At 41.6% G+C, this 18,892-nt stretch overlaps 1 protein-coding gene across 2 annotated transcripts in view; it reads right to left on the bottom strand.

Moving 5' to 3' along the window:
- Positions 1 to 18,892, bottom strand: part of PLEKHM1 (pleckstrin homology and RUN domain containing M1) — a gene marked incomplete in the record, with an annotated part of 788,682 nt that overhangs the window by 472,795 nt on the left and 296,995 nt on the right. For both annotated transcript variants that reach the window (XM_044055392.1, XM_044055391.1), the window contains 1 exon segment: positions 15,671 to 16,585. In XM_044055392.1, the coding sequence (XP_043911327.1) occupies positions 15,671 to 16,585 (915 nt within the window).

Here is an 18,892-nt window from a genome sequence, read left to right as displayed (position 1 = left end):
CGATGGCATTATATAGTTAAACCTTCGGCCAAAGTAATGTAAAGCAAAATCAAATGCTTAAGAGTGTGTTGGTTGAATCTAGCACAAAACAGACAACTAGTAACGTCATGGTCAGGGCCCTAGGCAAGGAATACAGTAAGAGTGAAAATACTTATGAGGTACTTGCTTCCCACAAGAAATACAATTGTTAACTTTTACTGACATCGGTCTGGAGCAAGAAAAAGTTTCCTTAACGGGGTACTTAGCTTTATTGAAGACTTCGGATCTGAAATTCAATTTCGAAAATCTCAGGAGTCGGCTGACCGGCACTTGTGAATCGCTTTTGCTTCGGGCACCGTGCGGCAAGAAAGACTGGAGAAAAAGGCTTCGGCTGCATCTTATATATCCCTGGCGTATTGACGTCAGGGAAGAGGTGACAGCAACCGACGCCGGACCAGGACTTTGGAATTCAGGTCGACTGCAGGTAGCCTGCCAGCAGGATAACCCAAGTGTAATGACTAACAGGGAAACACGAACATCTACAATTTAGTTTTTTTTAAACATCAAGTCTAAGGTGAGCATTAGCTATCCACTGTTCTGTTGTGGAGTAATATTTCTCATTAATGGTCTGTAGCTATCCCAAGGAGGGGCACAGCAAATGACTGCAACATCATCTGCACACTATATCACAGCGGATGGAGATATGACAATGTAAAGCTTATTTATAAACATGTGGAAATGGAAGTATTAAAAATGGATCCTGGAATGACACCTGCACAGAATGGATGGAAGGAGAACGCACAGTTGTGTACACTTACCATAAATGTAGATGTTCGAGAGTATTCACTGCTGCAGTCATCAACTGTGGGCCATCCCTGCCATGGCAGCCCTCAGCCGGCCCGAACACCAGAGTCAAATGTTCCTCTGCGCCAGCCGCAGTCACCCGCAGACTGACGTCAGGTCATCAGCACTACAAAGCAGGGCAGCCGACTCCATTACATCAGTCTCTCTTGTCCTAACCAGTCAGAAGCCCCACGGAATATAGCAAAGTGGTCCTGGTGGTTAACAACCACCCCAAGAAGCTTATGTCTCCCTAATTAAAAGAGATATAAGGGGGAAGGAAGGAGGGAAACCAGGACTGCAACAGAGAATACATTCGAACATCTACATTTATGGTAAGTGTACACAACTGCACTATGTTCTTTGTGTTTCACTGTTGCAGTCATCACCTGGGGGAGGATTCCCAAAACTGAGGAGAGGGGTGGAAGGATTAGTTAGAGACCTAGGCATGGGTAAGCATGCCCTGCAGAACTGCAGAGGCAAACCCTGCTCTAGCCTTAGAGAAGAGAGGAAGGTGGTAATGCTTTGTAAAGGTATAGAGATCATATTTATAATGTTATAATATACTTACCGTTTGCATTCTGTTAAGTGTACTTACAAAATAAAAAATTCTACTGTACAACTCTTGCCAGATAGGACAGTAAACATTCCATATGTTTAAATGACAAGTACCAATGGATATTGTATTTTGTTCAGTAAATAGATCAGGGCAATACAAAGAAAGTTAAGTATTTATATCTAAAGATATCACAGAGCAACTACATTGAGCCTAAATCATTGCTTCCCTAGAAACTGAAGTCCACAAAAGGGCTTTAATATGAGTCTGGCTGGGAGGCAAGATTAATAACTTCCTGCTTTGTTGCTTCATTGAAACTCTGTAATAGCCTTTTCCAAGAGTCTCGCACAGTGGGCATGCAAAGTCATTATTGTCTCATTCATTACATTCCCTGAACTGGGCAATTCAGGCTAATAAAGTGCGCATCAACCAAAACATGTTCGGAAAATTTGCAGAGTCACCATTTAAAAGAGTAAGGATACATGAAACTTAGAATTTCAATTTAATATAAGTGAATAAGTGCATGTATATATATATATATATATATATATATATATATATATATATATATATATATATATATGGGTCTATATGACTTGGTCGACAGTTCATTTGATCGACAAGCATTTTAGGTGGGGGACTTCGCACCCCACAATGTGGGGGGCTGTGCCCCCCTACACCCCCCCCCCAACTATATATATCAACTCCAGGGTCGCACAACATTGGGGAAGGGGGGAAATGCTTGTCGATCAAATGAACTGTCGACCAAATAAACAGTCGACCATATGAACTGTATATATATATATATATATATATATATATATATATATATATATATATATATTTACCTATGGATCTACTTTGTATGTTGACACTTCAACATGTCGAATTTCATATGGCTGACACCATATGATCGACATTTGAAGTGTCGAACATATGAAAAACAAAAGGAAAAAAACAACAAACACTTACCTAAACACTGCTAGCAGGGGGCAAGCTCCCCTGCACTCCCACATAACTTAAATATACCAACTCCGAGATCGCACTACAGTGCAGGAATGATTCTGCACTGTACACAGAAGCCGGTTCCGCACTGTCAGTATTTCAAAAGTCGATCATATAGTCTCGGCCATATGAAATTCGGCATTCTGAAGTGTCGACAATGTGAAGGGGACCCTATATACACATACACACACACAAATATATATAAAATATATGTGTGTGCGTGTGTGTGTGTGCATACATAAACATTATATGAGCAATACTTGATGTCTTATCTCTTTGCATTGTCTGGCTATAGTGCAATTGTTAAGATATTAGTTTAAGCACAGATGCACTATTTCAGAGGATCCCTTTTGGCACTTTCCTTAAGATTTTTGATGAAAAATAGTAACATTATGAAAACTGTCTGCAATACTTATACTTAATTATATTTATCTTATTTCTATATTACTTCTTTGCAATTTTGTTGAAGGTTTTTCTAAACACAGGTCGGGGAAAGGTATGGATATTGTTAATAATAGCTAATATTTACTTCTGACAAAAAATATTAACATGAACATTTTTAAACATAATTATCAATTTTAGAGAAAATCTTATTTCTATATTACTTCTTTGCAATTTTGCTGAAGGTTTTTCTAAACAAAGGTCAGGGAGAGGTATGGGTATTGTTAAAATAATATCTAATATATTTACTTCTGACAAAAAATATTAACATGAACATTTCTGAACATAATTATCACTTTTAGAGAAAACATGTAGTAAAATACAGGAATGGTAAATTACCCGTAACTTAATAGTTACTATCCTTTTACCACATGTATTACATGTATGTAGGTGTACTGCGGTGGTGGTGCTGCGGTAGCGTTGTCGCCTCACAGTTAGACGTTGCACGTTCGATTCTCATTTAAAGCGTCTACTGTGTGACGACATGCGTGAATGGGCGTTGTTGTGCGTTAGGCCCAGCAAGTCAGCATGTAAAGCTCTACTGCCAATAATTAGCGGACTGGAGTTCCGCTGTGGCGACCCCTAACCGGGAAAAGCCGAAAGACACACACACACATTACATGTATGTAGGTAGGTATATATATATATATATATATATATATATATATATATATATATATATATGTGTGTGTGTGTGTGTCTGTGCATGTGTGTGTGTATACATATATACATACAAACTGCTACTTCATTAGGCATTTTAATACACAAACTTTTTGCTCAAACTGATTCCCCAAATATTATTGTGCTACTGCAAGGTTCTAATAAGATGTTACAGGATGTGTCTTTTCTTTTTTTGAGGGGTGCAGGATGAAAGTCAGCCTTCAGTCTTGGTTTTCTCAACTGAAGACTAGGAATGTCCGTTATTCCATGAGGTCTATATTATATGTTCGAAGAGACTTTTCTTCGAACATATAATGAACAACACCTAAAGAGCGAACGCTCTAAAGCACGAATGGCCACAAATTCAGTTGGCCGTTATCGGGAATTGCCCTTTTCCCCAACGTAGAGCAATCGATCTCGGAGTTGGTATATTTAGTTAGGGGGGGTGTGGGTGGCATCCCCCCCCCCATGTCGAGCATATAATATAGACCCACTCCATGTGCTTGTTTGTTTTTTTTTTGAATGGTAATTGTTTACTTGTTTTTTTTTTTTTTTTTTTTTTTTTATTTTCAGCCTGAGATCTTTTTTCGCATATGTTAAAATTCACATATATGTTAAAATTCAAGACTTTAACTAGTTTCTTATTATTACTACTTCTTTTTCTTGAATATGGATCTAAACCTATCATCATTAAAAATTAATGGTTTTAATAATACCTAAAAAGGAAAATCCTTCTAAAATATTTAGAAGTTAAGAAACCAAAGGTTGTATTCCTTTGAGACACATTTTCCTCAGAAAAAAAAGATCAGTTTTGGAATTTTAATAAATACATAACTTTAGCACATTCTTCCTGTAAATCTAAAAAAGAGGAGTAGCTATTGTATGGAAAACGAGATCCAATTACCTCAAATTATATCTAACTATGAAGAAAATGAGGGTTTATTCACTATGATTACCATAAAATACTGAGATAGAATACAAACTTTGGCTAATCTATACTGGTTCCCTGGTTTGGGAGTTAAAATAGCCAGAAAAATCTTGATTCTATAACAAATAATTACAATGGAAATTTACTCTTAGGAGGCAACTTTAACTGTCTACTAGATATTTCTGAAATTAATTCTAACAGCAAATTTGAAGGACTACCCATTGCTAGATCGTTTAACAAATGGAAAGAATCTTTAATTTAAAAGACTCAATATTTTAACTGTAAGAATATAAATTAATTTAAAATAAATTTTATCAACAGAATTCCAGCATATATCACTAAAATGAAAGAATATAAAACATGGTTATCAAAAGATACAGAAAAGTTCCTAATATCCAATGATGCTCCTGATTCTAATATGCTGATGATATGGGACTCATTTAAAGCATACATATACATAATAGAACAAGTTCTTGGTACAAACATATATTAAATGAATGCAACAATGAAATGTTAGTCAATCAAAGTTAAAAGAAATATAAACAAGATGAACATATAATGGGTAGTAAAGCTAGAAATAAAAAAAACAAATATAATGAATTATCTCATAAAACTGAAATAGCACTAGAAAAACTCAAGATAATGTATTCAGTATCCCCTAGGCATTTAAAAATGTACCCAAAAGAAACAAATTTCAAACAATATTATTAAAGAAATAAAAAAATCTTTTAACAAAATCTTTTCAAATGTTGAAGACATATTAGACATTTTCAGAATTATCATTTCTCATCCTTAAATCAAATACTGAATAATGAAAAGAATTACTAGCTAATCTTGATAAATCTTTAGTAAAAAAAATCTCCTCCACACAAAAATATATATTGTTAAAATGAATTTCCTTATAAGACATTAATCAAAAATACAAATTATTTAAAGTAACAATCTCCTAGAAATGATGGAATTATTGCAGAACTGTACAAATTATTTCTTCAGAAGGTTGTGATAAAACCACATAATATTTTTGTAGCGGTCCAACACTTCAAATACTCCCATGGGACAATTTTAATTACCCCAATTATAAAAGGAAGGTAACGATCCTTTGATATGTTCTTCTTATATAACAATTTCATTACTTAATGTAGATTATAAAATCACATCCATATTAACAGACAGAAGGAAGGAGATTCTACTGAAAATCATTAATTTAGACCAATATGCATTTATCCAAAAATGACAAACTTCTGACAATATTAAAATACTAACTACACTAATCAATTTGATGAATGAATTATTTACAACCCTAGATAAAGAAAAAGCATTTGACTCAACTGATTGGAATTACTTATTTGAAGTATTGCACCTGTTTGATTTCCCTCCACAATTCTTTATAATGTTACTAGCTATCTGTAATAATAATAATAATAAAGCATATGTGAAATTAGGTCCATACACCTCAAATTCTATTATCAAAAGGAAGTAAACAAGGTTGTCCCCTTTCTCCTTTATTTAAATTGGCTATTGAGGTACAGTTCTTATTAATTCAAACAGCAAAATTTAAGGTACAGAGATTAATAAGGAATGTGATTCCAAAATTGTTTTTTTGCAGATGAAATTCTTTTAACAATAAAAAAACACTCCTGAAACCCTATAAGAACGCGAAGAAATAATAAGTAATTTTCAAAAATGTCTAACTTGCATTTTAATAATTCTAACTCAAACTACCTTATTGTAAATTAAATAAGCCCAACAAATACAGTTAGCCACTTAATTGGTAAATAATCTACCAATTTATATCAAGGAATTAGAAGTTATGTACTCACCATAACGTTCCATCTGAGTAGGTGACTTCATTCGGATGCAACCTGTGGGTATCGGATCCGAGCCGGCAATTCAAAAGCTTAGGCTCCGAGCTCCTAGCTCCTCCCTCTTACCCATAACCCCTTGCCAAGCCCTGACTGACCTCAGATTGAGTTTGCCTCAAAATACTGACCACAGTACACAAACAGCATAAATACTCGCTCTATAAAGGTCAGGGGGATGGAGGGGGGGATGGTTGCATCCGAATGAAGTCACCTACTCAGATGGAACGTTATGGTGAGTACATAACTTCTAAATCTGAAGTAGGCAGGCTTCATTCGTCTGCAACCTGTGGGACAGAGTCCCTAGCTACCTGAATCTTGGGCCGTCATGGAAGGATGTTCGAGCACCGCTGAGCCAAAGGATGCTCTTCCTCTAGAAACAACATCCACCTTGTAATGAGAAATAAAAGTATGAGGCGAGGCCCAAGTAGCTGCCGCGCAGATATCATCCAACGAAACACGGGACTTAAAGGCGGCTGGCGTAGAAACTGCCCTAGTAGAATGAGCCGTAACCCTCTGAGGAGCAGGTCTGCCTGAAGTGTCATATGCCTGCAGAATGCAATTAGCAATCCATTTAGATAGAGTGACTTTAGATACTGCTTTACCCAGAGCAAATTTAGCAAAGGAGACGAACAGCTGATCTGATTTCCTGTGGCCAGCTGTCCTGTTAATATAAAAACGTAATTGTCTATGAACATCCAAGGAATGCAATTTGTATTCTCCTTTGTTTGAATACTTGGGAAAAAATACAGGCAAATTGATTGACTGGTTAATATTGGATTCAGAAGAGACCTTCGGAAGAAAAGATGGATTGGTCCTGAGGCACACCCTATCAGGGAAGAAAGAAAGATAAGGCGGTTTGACACACAGAGCCTGAAGCTCAGACACCCTTCTGGCTGAAGTGATAGCTACCAGAAAGGCAGTCTTCCAGGAAAGGTATTTTAAATCAGCAGAAGCTGCAGGCTCGAAGGGAGGAGCAGTAAGGGCCTGCAGGACTAAAGACAAGTCCCAAGGCGGTACAACCTCCTTGACTGGAGGCCTTAACAAAAAAACTCCTTTGAGAAAAGTTTTGCATAATTTCGCTGTCATAAAGGGAGCTGTGTCATGACCAATGTGATAATGCGAGATAGCCGCCAATTGTACCTTAATCGTGGAAGAACTAGCCCCTTGATGAAAGAGGTCTGTTAGAAAATCCAGCACCGCAGAGATAGATGCTGAAAAAGGATCCACAGTTCTCTGTCCTGCCCATATAGAGAACCTCTTCCATTTACTCTGATAAACCTGTCTGGTGGAAGGTTTATGAGCAGCCACCAAAATGGCCTTGACCGGTGAAGAGATACCGGGAGTCCTAATTAAGGTTGGAATTGGAGCAGCCAAGCTGTCAACTTCAGGGTCCAGATTGGGAACTGGCATTCCCAGAGGGTGAGAGATGAGATCCAAATTGGATCCAGAATCCATGGTGGATTGATTTTGTGAGACCATACAAAGGGGAACCAAGGTTGTCGAGGCCAGAATGGGGCAATGAGAATCATTCTGCTCCCCAAACTGTTGGCTTTCTGCAGAAGCCTCTGCATCAGAGGAAGTGGAGGGTAGGCATAAAGGAGACCGGGAGGCCAAGCATGCACCAGAGCATCCTCGAACTCCCTGGTGGGGAAGCAGAGCGAAGAAATTGTCGCATTTGGCGTTTGAGGGAGAAGCAAAAAGATCGCAACAGGGTTGCCCCCAAACGGCAAAAATCTTCTTCGCTAGTTGAAGATTGAGGGACCACTCGTGTGGAGAAAGGATGGTGCGACTGAGCTTGTCCGCAAGGATGTTGGACTTTCCCGGAATGTGCGTTGCTACCAGAAAGCGTTTGGTGGAAATTGCCCATTCCCAGACTCTCATGGCCTCTCGACAAAGGGGGTAAGACCTGGTTCCTCCCTGCTTGTTGATATACCAGACTACGGACATGTTGTCTGTCTGAATCGCAATAGTCCCTGAAGGAAGAACGTGGTGAAGTGCTTGCAACGCTAGGAGCACCGCCCTCATTTCCAGGACATTTATATGCAATGACGTCTCTGTGGGATTCCACGTGCCTTGGACAATCTTTCCCGCAGAATGCCCCCCCCCCCACCCGAGGCAAGAAGCGTCCGTGGTCACTGTGGCTCGGGGAAATGCAGCAAAAAGGTCTCCCTGCCAGGGCTCCGGAGAAAGAAGCCACCACAGAAGGGAGTCCCTGCACGCTCTGCTGACCGCAATCGGAGCGTTTAGAGACGAACAAAGAGGAGACCACTGAACTTGAAGGGTCCATTGAAGAACCCGCATGCGTAAACGGGCATGAATTAGAAGCGGGATAGCTGCCGCCATAGAACCTAGGGCCCTCAGGACCGAAGCTGCAGTTGGAGATGGTTGCAGGATTGCTGTCACATGACACCTCAGGCTGGCGATACGGTCTGGGGTGAGGAAGGCTCGCATTGATCTGGTGTCTAGTCTTCCTCCTATGAAATCTATAATTTGAGTTGGATTCAGAAAGATTTCTCCCAGTTGATCGTGATGCCCAGCCTTGGTGCTAGTTGAAGAAAGTAATCCCTGGCTGAGCACAGAAGATGCCTTGATGATGCCGTCAGGAGCCAGTCGTCCAGGTACTGAAAGACCTGTAATCCCTGGAGCCTCAGGTGGGCCGCTACCACCGCTAGCACCTTGGTAAACACCCTGGGGGCTGAGGTGAGACCAAAGCGGAGGACCCTGAACTGATAATGACTGGCTCCCAGCCGGAAGCGAAGAAACCTCCTGGATCGTCTGTCCATCTGAATGTGGTAGTACGCATCCTTGAGGTCTATGGAACACATCCAGTCGTTCTCCCTCAGGAGGGGAGTATAGATTGCAGGGTGACCATCCGGAACTTTGCTTGGTTACTGACAGGGTCAACCGGGGAAGGGCTAAGATTGGTCTTAAGTCCCCATCTTCTTTGGCACCAAAAGAACCTGGAGTAAAACCCTAATCCGGCTTGATCTGGGGGCGCTGGATGGCTCTTTTCCTAGCAGCTGCTCGATTTGATAGCTGCCGCCTCCCTTTGGTCGGGTGGAACATCTGGGAGGCTGCGAGATTTGGGAATCTTGAATAGGGGTATTGAATATCCTCTGGATATAAGTCAAGCACCCAACTGTCTGTTGTTATGGACTCCCAAGAAGTCAGGTGCATCGAAACCGCCCCGACTGCCTCCAGAGACGGACAGCCGGGCAACCCTTCAGGGCTGCTGCGTGGGTCTCTCAGAGAAGGGTTCGCTGGACCCAAAATTGCCAGGAGGCCCCTGCCTCTGGCACGACGACCTCCCGTCCTCCTCTGCCACGGAAGGACTGGTTATCCGGAGCAGGTTGGGACTGCTGCGACTTCGGAACCACATCTTCTTCTGTCCCTTTTGGTTCTTAGAGAAGGACCTCTGGGGAGCTGAGAAGCGGACTCGACGGCAGACAGCGTCTTCCGTCCTTTTCGCTCTGGACTAATGTCTCGAACAGTCTTGCCAAACAAGGCAGAACCATCGAAAGGGGCATTCGCGAAGGTCGCCTTGAAGGGCTCTGCAAAATCACAATGGCGGAGCCAGGCCTGTCGCCTCATGAGAAGGCCTGCTCCGCTGGCTCTAGCGGCTCCCTCAGTAGCATGAGACAGCAGCCGCATAGATGTATTGGATACTGATCTGAGAGTGGCCATTCGGTGGAGTAAACCTGTTTATCCTCACTCGAGATGGACTCGGGAGATGCAGCGTATTCTTTAATCAGATCCCGCTGCATCCTAATGACATGTGCCATGTAGTTCAGCGCTCTCAAGGAGAAGGTCGCTGAACTAAAACTCGCTTCCCAATGCGATCCATCGAACGGGACTCCTTGCCCGGAGGATGGACGGAGGGACTCTCCTGGGCCAATTCCCTCTTCGTGGCTGCAGCCATCATCATGGCATCTACTGGGGGACCCTTACTCCAGTGGGTGCGGTCTGATGGAGGAGAAAGAATGCGGTCCGGCGCTTAGGATAGGCTCAATGGTGTCCGGATCCTTCCACGCCCTGATGGATATAAGATCCACCAGGGGTCAGCAGGAGGGACACCCAAGAGGTAGAAGGGCCCGCCTCGAATGCCTCCAAGAACACAGACTCGTCCGAAGAAGCCTTGGGGGCAGACCACCCCCCCTGATCCTTAACATCTCCATGATGTCTCCAAATGAGACGTCCTCAGGGGGTGACCTAGGGGAGCCTTCCCTTCATCCAAGTCCGTGTCTTCAGTGACGGACTCAGGGGAGTCCATGTGCCTCCTCTTGCACTTACGCTTCCGAGGTACTTCATCGGGGGGGCTGTCCGAGGAGTACTCTTCAGCAGATGGATGTTCCAAGGGAACCACTTGGGACATCGAGGCGGGCTGTCCCTGGGACCGGCTGGTGGGGGCCTGGCCCAACTGCAATGGAGTGCGGGATGGAGCCGTGGCAGGGACCGGGGTCCGGATGTCCTCGACAGTGCCCTTTCCATAACGTTGAAAGCCGAGGGGAGCCAGCTTCTCTAAGCCCGAGCCGACCCCACTCGGATCCGATGCGGATCGGAGTCGGAGCGAAACCGTCGGATCCGAGACCAGTGTGCTCCGACCTGGGCGGAGCCGAAGACACACCAGCTCCCTCGGATCAGAGGCTCGGCCCTCGGCTCCGAGAGGTCGGGTCCGGTACCCAAGCACTCAAGGGATGGGGACGGATCCGAGGTGCGCCGACCTATCGGATCCGACCCACCCCGGATCCAAATCTGCACGGCGCCGATAGCTCCGAACCCGTGGTATGGGTCGGAGAAGGAGCTAAGGGGCGAAAAAAGGTCGAAGCCCCTCCCGGATGGGGGGGGCTAGGAGCACTCCCATTTGCATTTGGGCCTGGATGAATTTCCTCATCATCCGGTCCATATCAGCTTCGCTCATTGAAAAGGTCGATCTAGAGGAGGCCACCGAAGCGGACCTAGAGAGCCGTCTTGGTGACCTCCTGGAAGGGCTAGCCTCCTCCTCCTCGGGTCCAGGAGAGAACCGAGGGGAGTGGAGCCGAGGAGGAGGAAGGCTAGAAGGCACAGGGAGGCCGCTTAGATGGAGGAGCCGAACTAGAAGCTTCGGCTCTCCTCTTGTGGTGCTTCTCCCTGTGCCTCTCCTTCTGTCTCTCCCTAGAAGAATCCTTCCCCTCCGGCAACTTTAAGGGAGGTTGAGTCCCAGCCGGAGGGGGAGAACTCACAGCAACAGGTTGCTGACTGGAAGGGCAGAGGCGAAGCAGTATCTGGGGTAAAAGACCCGCCAGCACCAACTTCGACCTCCGTTCCCTTAAAGCCCGGGGTTGAACCCTGCACAAATGGTACAACCAGAAGACAGGTGTTCAACCCCAAGCATTTGCACCGAGTGTGGCCATCTGCTGGGGACAGCTTATGGCCACACTCACATTTCGAAAAACAGCCTTAGGGGCTTCAGACATTACAAACCTAAGGCCTAAATACACACACACACAAACAAACTACGAAAACCCGAGAAAAATTAACTAAAGAGGGAGGAAAGCCTTAACCACACACAACACTAACTAGATTAATAACAAAAACAGAGAATTTGAAAACTTTTTCTGTCAAAAAATCTAAACTTATCTCAACCAACGCCAGGAGCTCTAGAATTCCGTTGCTTCTTGAAAAGCGGCAAACGAAATCTGAGGTCAGTCAGGGCTTGGCAAGGGGTTATGGGTAAGAGGGAGGAGCTAGGAGCTCGGAGCCTAAGCTTTTGAATTGCCGGCTCGGATCCGAGATCGGATCCGATACCCACAGGTTGCAGACGAATGAAGTCTGCCTACTTCAGATGTCATATTTTCAAGAATACAGAGGAGATTATAAATTATAATTATGAAAAAATAATGTTAGTCTTGTTAATCTTTTGGCTTATCCCAGTTAGGGGTCGCCACAGCGGATAACCGGTCCGCTAATGATGGGCAGTGGATTTTTATGGTGTCCAATTGCCAGCCAGTGCACAACCTTCAAAGATGGAACACCCACATACACACACACCTACCTGCATGTCTAACGTTCACTCAACCATGGGGAGGACATGCACACTCTGCACAGAAGGCACTCCAGCCGGGAATCGAAATGGACAACCTCTTGCTGTGAGGTAACAATGCTAACCGCTGCACCACCTCGGCCTCATAAGTATGAAAAAATAATAATTTCTTTAAATAATTTAATTAAGTCTTGGAATAAAATTTCTCTCTCTTTTGAAGATAGACTACAAATGATTAAAATGACATTTCCTATATTATTATATATAACTCAATCCCTTATGTTACCACCCAATAAGAAGCAAATATAGACAAAACTATTACAAAATTTCCTTTAGGACCCTAATAAACCTAGACGGAGTATAAATCATCATATGTTAGACCTTGTTGTCATGCAGGAATATATTTTCCTAATATAGAAACTTACTCTATAGCAGCAGTTATAAAGATGATTCTAAACTGGTTAGATAATGATTATATAATTAACTGGAAAATATTGCATTCACATCTATTCAATATGAAAAAAATCAAATTCATCTGAACTAATTCTAACAAACATATTCCCATTTGGTTCCATATTTGCAAGTATATCCAATAACACACATTTCCCCCTCTAAATCTAATTACATTAACACAATATTAAAAATATTAAAAAAAATAATATGGCCTCATTTGGTTTGAATCTCTTATCCCTTTGCTGTAATAAAAATATACAAACTGTACAAATAATCTCTTGGAAAAACAACAATTTTTACTATGGTTTTCAATGCATGGCAGGATATACAGTTAAGTCAATGGACAGTCAAGAGTTCAGCTTCAATAAGAAAGATGTAATTTTTCTACAAATAATTTTAACTTCAATTCAATCTACATTTTTTTCCTTTAACTACTACAGGTGATAAAGTGATTCCAGGTTGGATATAAATTTTATTTGAAACTGTATACAATCTTAGAGAATATGGGAACTTAATTTCCAAATTACATTTAATATTAGAGAAAGATGATTCAAATTTAGAAGAGAAATTTTTGATTTTTTCCCCAATATGTATTTTTTTTCTGAACAAAGCAAAAAAAAACCTTCTTTCTTCTTTTAAAACTCTTCTTTGACTCTTTACTGGAGCATATTTACTTGGAAATTTCTGTTTAGAACTTTTTTTAACTCCTGAAAGAACCACTAAAATGAGAAAAGAAAGCAAGATTGAATGTCTGAGATGTAAAATTCATATAACCTAAAACTTTCACACAGTTTTTAAATTTAAGCTATGAAAAACTTTTTTTAACAAGAAAAATACACTTAGCTCAGGAGCTCAAGAAAATCCAGCTGACACCATGCGCGGCAAACTAGATCTGAGGTCATGTAGGGAGAGCAGGGCATTATGGGTGAGGGGAGGAGCTAGGAGCTCGGATCCATAGCTGGATAAACCATGCCGGTTCGGATCCGATATCGGATCCATACCCACAGGTTGCTGACAAATGAATCTCCTACTTCAGATCTGTTGGTCAGAATTAGAAGAATTTTTTTAAAAACTCATTGGAATGATACCTTCATTTTAAAGAAAGAAATGGTTCTCTTTAATATACTGAACTTGACAAATTTAAAACAAACAAAACTACTCGTATCTTACTTGGATAATTCTCTCTGTGGCTAGAAAACTCATCACAAGGAAACTGGAAGAATCCTACTGAATCTAAGTTTGATGACCCTTTTATTCTTCTAAAAGATACCACAACTAAAGAAACTGCAGTAAAAGAGAGAAGAATCTATCCCAACAAACTAAGAACAATCCATGGTTGAAGATTATGTCAATTATAGATTCATTTCTTTACTGAAATTATAACATTTTGTTTTGGATCTTATATTTTGCCTATATTAGTTTTTATAATCTTGATCTCAGGCTTTTGTATGTATTGCAAATAGTCATATTTCAGTTTTCTTTTATTTTCATGAATCTTCTGATCTATGTATTATAATAAATATGCTATATGACAAACCATTATAAAAACTATAAAACATTTCAGAAAAAAAATAATTTATGTACGCAATGAGCACTCAGCTGTATTTCTTTCTGCTTTAGTGACAATTATTCATTGATTAAAAAAAAAGAAGAAGAAATTCCTGATGTACCTAATGTAATGACACTCTTGGACATAAACTTCAAATATCAGCTTCATAAAAGCAAACAACCCTCCGACTGTAATACCGGCTTTACTTAGGTATCTGTGCACTGCCTGCAAGGCTTACCCCTCCCCCACATACCCACAATATACCTAGGCATAACCACCTAGCCAATCAGCATTTTATTTTTTAATATCCATCATCAGTCACCAACTTAAGCCCTACTAGCCAGTCACCTGCTACTACTTTACAACACCAGTGGCCGACTCATTCTACAAGTTCTCAAATACATCTTGTTATTTTTCAACCACTCTATTCATGTATGCTAAATATCAGTGTACCTCCTGACCAATCCCATTGCCCTTAACCAGGGCTTAAATCTTTCAACTATCCCCCACAGATCAGTATGTCTCTCCTTGGACTCAGTACCCTACTAGCTACTCTGAAGTGACCTGCACCTAGCTTTTCAGGCCATGAAAGACCTGATCCTATCTGACCTCTTATTTCTTTGCAAAGATAGTGGCTCTATAAATACTCATACCAGAAGCCTAAATTAATGCCAAAAAATAAACAAGACTATACATTTCAAATGGAATTAGTTACATTTAAGTCTAGTCTTGATGGGTAGACAGTTGTTTACCCCAAATATGTCATGTACAGTCTTGCTTGGTTTGGGAGGTGAGCAATATTAAGTGCTTATAAAGGTCTACAAAAACAGTTAAGTGTGTCTGCGTAAAGGCATATATGACTAGGCATCTTAACTTTATTGTGATCCCTTGCCAAATATTATTCCAATGTTCCTATTAGCTGATTTAAGTCCTTCATGGTAAAATGGATTACAACTACTAGCAAAGTTTGTTCACATTTTCTTAAGCACTTAAAACAAAGTTGAAACATGCATGTTTACAGCTAGTGGGGTTTGGCTTTATTGGCATGAATTTGTCCATAACAGACTTAGAAAGAACAAAATGGGCATTTAGAACTGCCATACAGCTGAAATACCTGATGTCCTTAAGGGAAGTATGCATACAGTCTATGTGCCTCTAATACAAGAGGTTTAAGGAAATCACACAGTGGAAACTCTAGCTTGGCTAGAATGTTTTTGAAGCACTTAAAATAGGAAGGAAATGCACTGTGTTATTACTCAAGCAATCATTAATCCACAAGTGCAGCAACTTCCATTTTAACTGCTTAGAATTGCTACTTTAGCCCCCAACTCAGCACACTAAAATATTTTGAATGCCAGAGTCATTAACATGTACCTACCTGCACATTTAAAGCTCTGTGCATCCAGCCCTTTCTCTGTTGGCAATGCAATTAGATGCTGCAGCAGTGGGTTGCGTTTCTTCAAAGTATGCAAAAGAGCCGCGCTCTCATCTAAGCCTATTTCTGCTGAAGCGGCTTCATCGATGGTTTCCTGATATGAATTCATCACTTGACGGATGAGCTCCCTCCACTGCTTTGCCTCATCAGAACTCTCTGCCTGCAGTTTCAGAACAGCACTGGAAGTCTTAACCCTGAAACAAGCAGGACTACCTAAGCTTGGATCGGGCAGGACATCCTGGATAGTCTCTATTCTGCAACAGTCACATAATACTTTATCACTTTTATTACATTTATAGCACTTTAGCGCTTCCAATGACAAAGAAAAGATAAAAGGGAGCCATGTTTTTTCACTTAACATATAAAGGATGGCCTCTTTAATAGAGTCCAAGTCTGCATCTGTCTGACAGGTCCAATTAAAAGTGGTTTCTGATGCCATGCTTTTCAAGTTTAAATCAGCAGGACCACAAGACAGCACGCCATTTTTGATATCTGCACGATCCACAGGGGTAAGCTGTGGGTTTAAATCTTCCCCCGTCTCTTCCTGTAGTGTTCGTCGCATTTGTGAAGCCTCCCGAAGCCTGTCTACCCAATCTTCGGCTTCATCCCGCGATAAGGCACGCAAGTAAAGCTTTTTACTGGGAAAGTGCAGTTCAAAACGGCCATCACTATTCACCTTACTTATTGTCTCACAACGGAAAACGGAAAAGTTCTCAGAGCAGTTCCGGTCCTCACTGTTCATGTACAGACGAAACTCATATGGTGACAACTCACAGTAGTAATGTTTCCAAATGCCCATTTGTCCACGGCGCTCTAAGTTACCAAGTTTAATCAAGCCACGGAATGGATTTGAAAGTCCTACAAAAGAAAGAATACAAAAGTTTCAATATTCAAAAAATGTCAGGGCTGCACTTTGGTGGGGGTAGAACTGAAAATAAAAGGTCTTGCTGAACTATAACATACTTTATTACAATTAATACTGCCTAGAATCAATTACATCTAATGAAAGCGACAACTTACGTTCCAGTAGTACCATCTCTCTCTCTCCTTACAGTGAATGCACAGAAATAACACACTTTTTTTTAATTTAATATGCTTTACACTTCCAAGTATACCCATCCTGCTGTAGTCCAAACCCTATCTCATGACCGTAGCTATGGCCAGTCCTCGCTACCTTCCAGACCACAGCATTGCCTTCTTACTGAACTCTCTGCACAGGCAGAGACCTGTAGGACACCCCCTTGTTGTGCTCCCCAAAGTCACGGGCTTCTGTCGAGAATGTGACCTTTTCATCTGAAGGCTTGCTGGCTGAGGGTAATGGCAAAGCACAGCTGCATGAAGGCCACAAACATTCAGGGCTCTTTGTAAACAGGAGGAGGGATTCAGCCTCGATGTTCTAATTTTATCCCAGGCAGCCCACATCATGGTGACACCATGCTCTGCACCTTTCCCATTAGTTCCACAGCTACTGCAGTACCCAGGTTTCAATGAAAACTACCAGCACAGCATCTTTATTCATTTCACCAGGAAGGACTTACTGGTTAGCACTCTAATGTTAAAATGCTGGAAGTGGGTGAAATAAAAAGCTAGGTGATGCACAATAAGTTTTGCTTTTTCATTACTAACTCATTCATTATTAAATTACCGATTTTATCCAATCCTAAATGCAGGCAGAGAAGGAGGGTCAGTGTATCCTAACCCAGCATACAATGGGTGCAATGCAAAAAAACTAATTCTGGACAGGGTGCCAGTCTATCACAGCACATCCACACTCCTCTTACGTACACATGGCAAGCACATCTACACGGAATCTGGTGAATAATTCACCTACACCATTACCTTTGTAATATGGCAGGAAACCAAAGCACATAGCAAAAAGACATGGCCACAGGAAGGTTATGTTGATGCTATGCAGCAGGAACACCAGGATGAAACTGAGGCAGAACAGCAAGGACTATGACGCAACACCATACAGTGTCAATCATTTTAATTCCTAAAATCTTTTACAAACACAGCATTACAGTTGATTCTAAGTACATGGATGGAACTGTCTAAACAAGCATCAATGGAGGTGCAATGGTCTGCATGTCCCCCCCACACACACACACACACACACACACACACACACACACACACACACACACACACACACACACACACACACACACACAACTACTACTACAGTTTGGCTACCTTTACAAATCTCGTAACAGATTTTTGAAAATACTAATGCAGAATTACACTGCATTTGAAGTTCCAATATGATGCTCCAGTGCTCGGATCAATGTTAACGTTTATGGTCTGATGCCAGCTCCATGGCACAGAGCAAGAGAGAGATAGAATTCCTGTGCTACTGCAAACCATGGCTTAGTGCCAGGCATTAGGGTAAGGGGAAAAACACAATGTCCAGTACTCCAACAGGCACAGATATCCACAGAGGAAGCACATATGTGGTAAGACACATGCAAATTGATTTAATGAAAGTGTATATCATGCATGGAAGAATGGTTAGACCAAAACTCAAACTACCCAGCTATCTAGATCTCATACAGCACCAGCATACTACAACATCCTTTCCCAAAACTCAAACTACCCAGCTATCTAGATTTCATACAGCACCAGCATACCACAACATCCTTTCCCAAAACTCAAACTACCCAGCTATCTAGATCTCATACAGCACCAGCATACTACAACATCCTTTTCCAAAACTCAAACTACCCAGCTATCTAGATCTCATACAGCACCAGCATACTACAACATCCTTTCCCAAAACTGAAACTACCCAGCTATCTAGATCTCATACAGCACCAGCATACCACAACATCCTTTCCCAAAACTGAAACTACCCAGCTATCTAGATCTCAAACTGCACCAGCATACCACAACATCCTTTCCCAAAACTGAAACTACCCAGCTACCTAGATCTCATACAGCACCAGCATACCACAACATCCTTTCCCAAAACTGAAACTACCCAGCTATCTAGATCTCAAACTGCACCAGCATACCACAACATCCTTTCCCAAAACTCAAACTACCCAGCTATCTAGATCTCATACAGCACCAGCATACCACAACATCCTTTCCCAAAACTCAAACTACCCAGCTATCTAGATCTCATACAGCACCAGCATACCACAACATCCTTTCCCAAAACTGAAA

This window comes from Protopterus annectens, chromosome 13.part0 (genome assembly GCF_019279795.1).
Source record: "Protopterus annectens isolate FY-2018-M chromosome 13.part0, PAN1.0, whole genome shotgun sequence".
Lineage (NCBI taxonomy): Eukaryota > Metazoa > Chordata > Ceratodontiformes > Protopteridae > Protopterus > Protopterus annectens.
The sequence above is the reverse complement of the archived record's forward strand: the minus strand, read 5'-3'. Positions and strand labels throughout refer to the sequence as shown.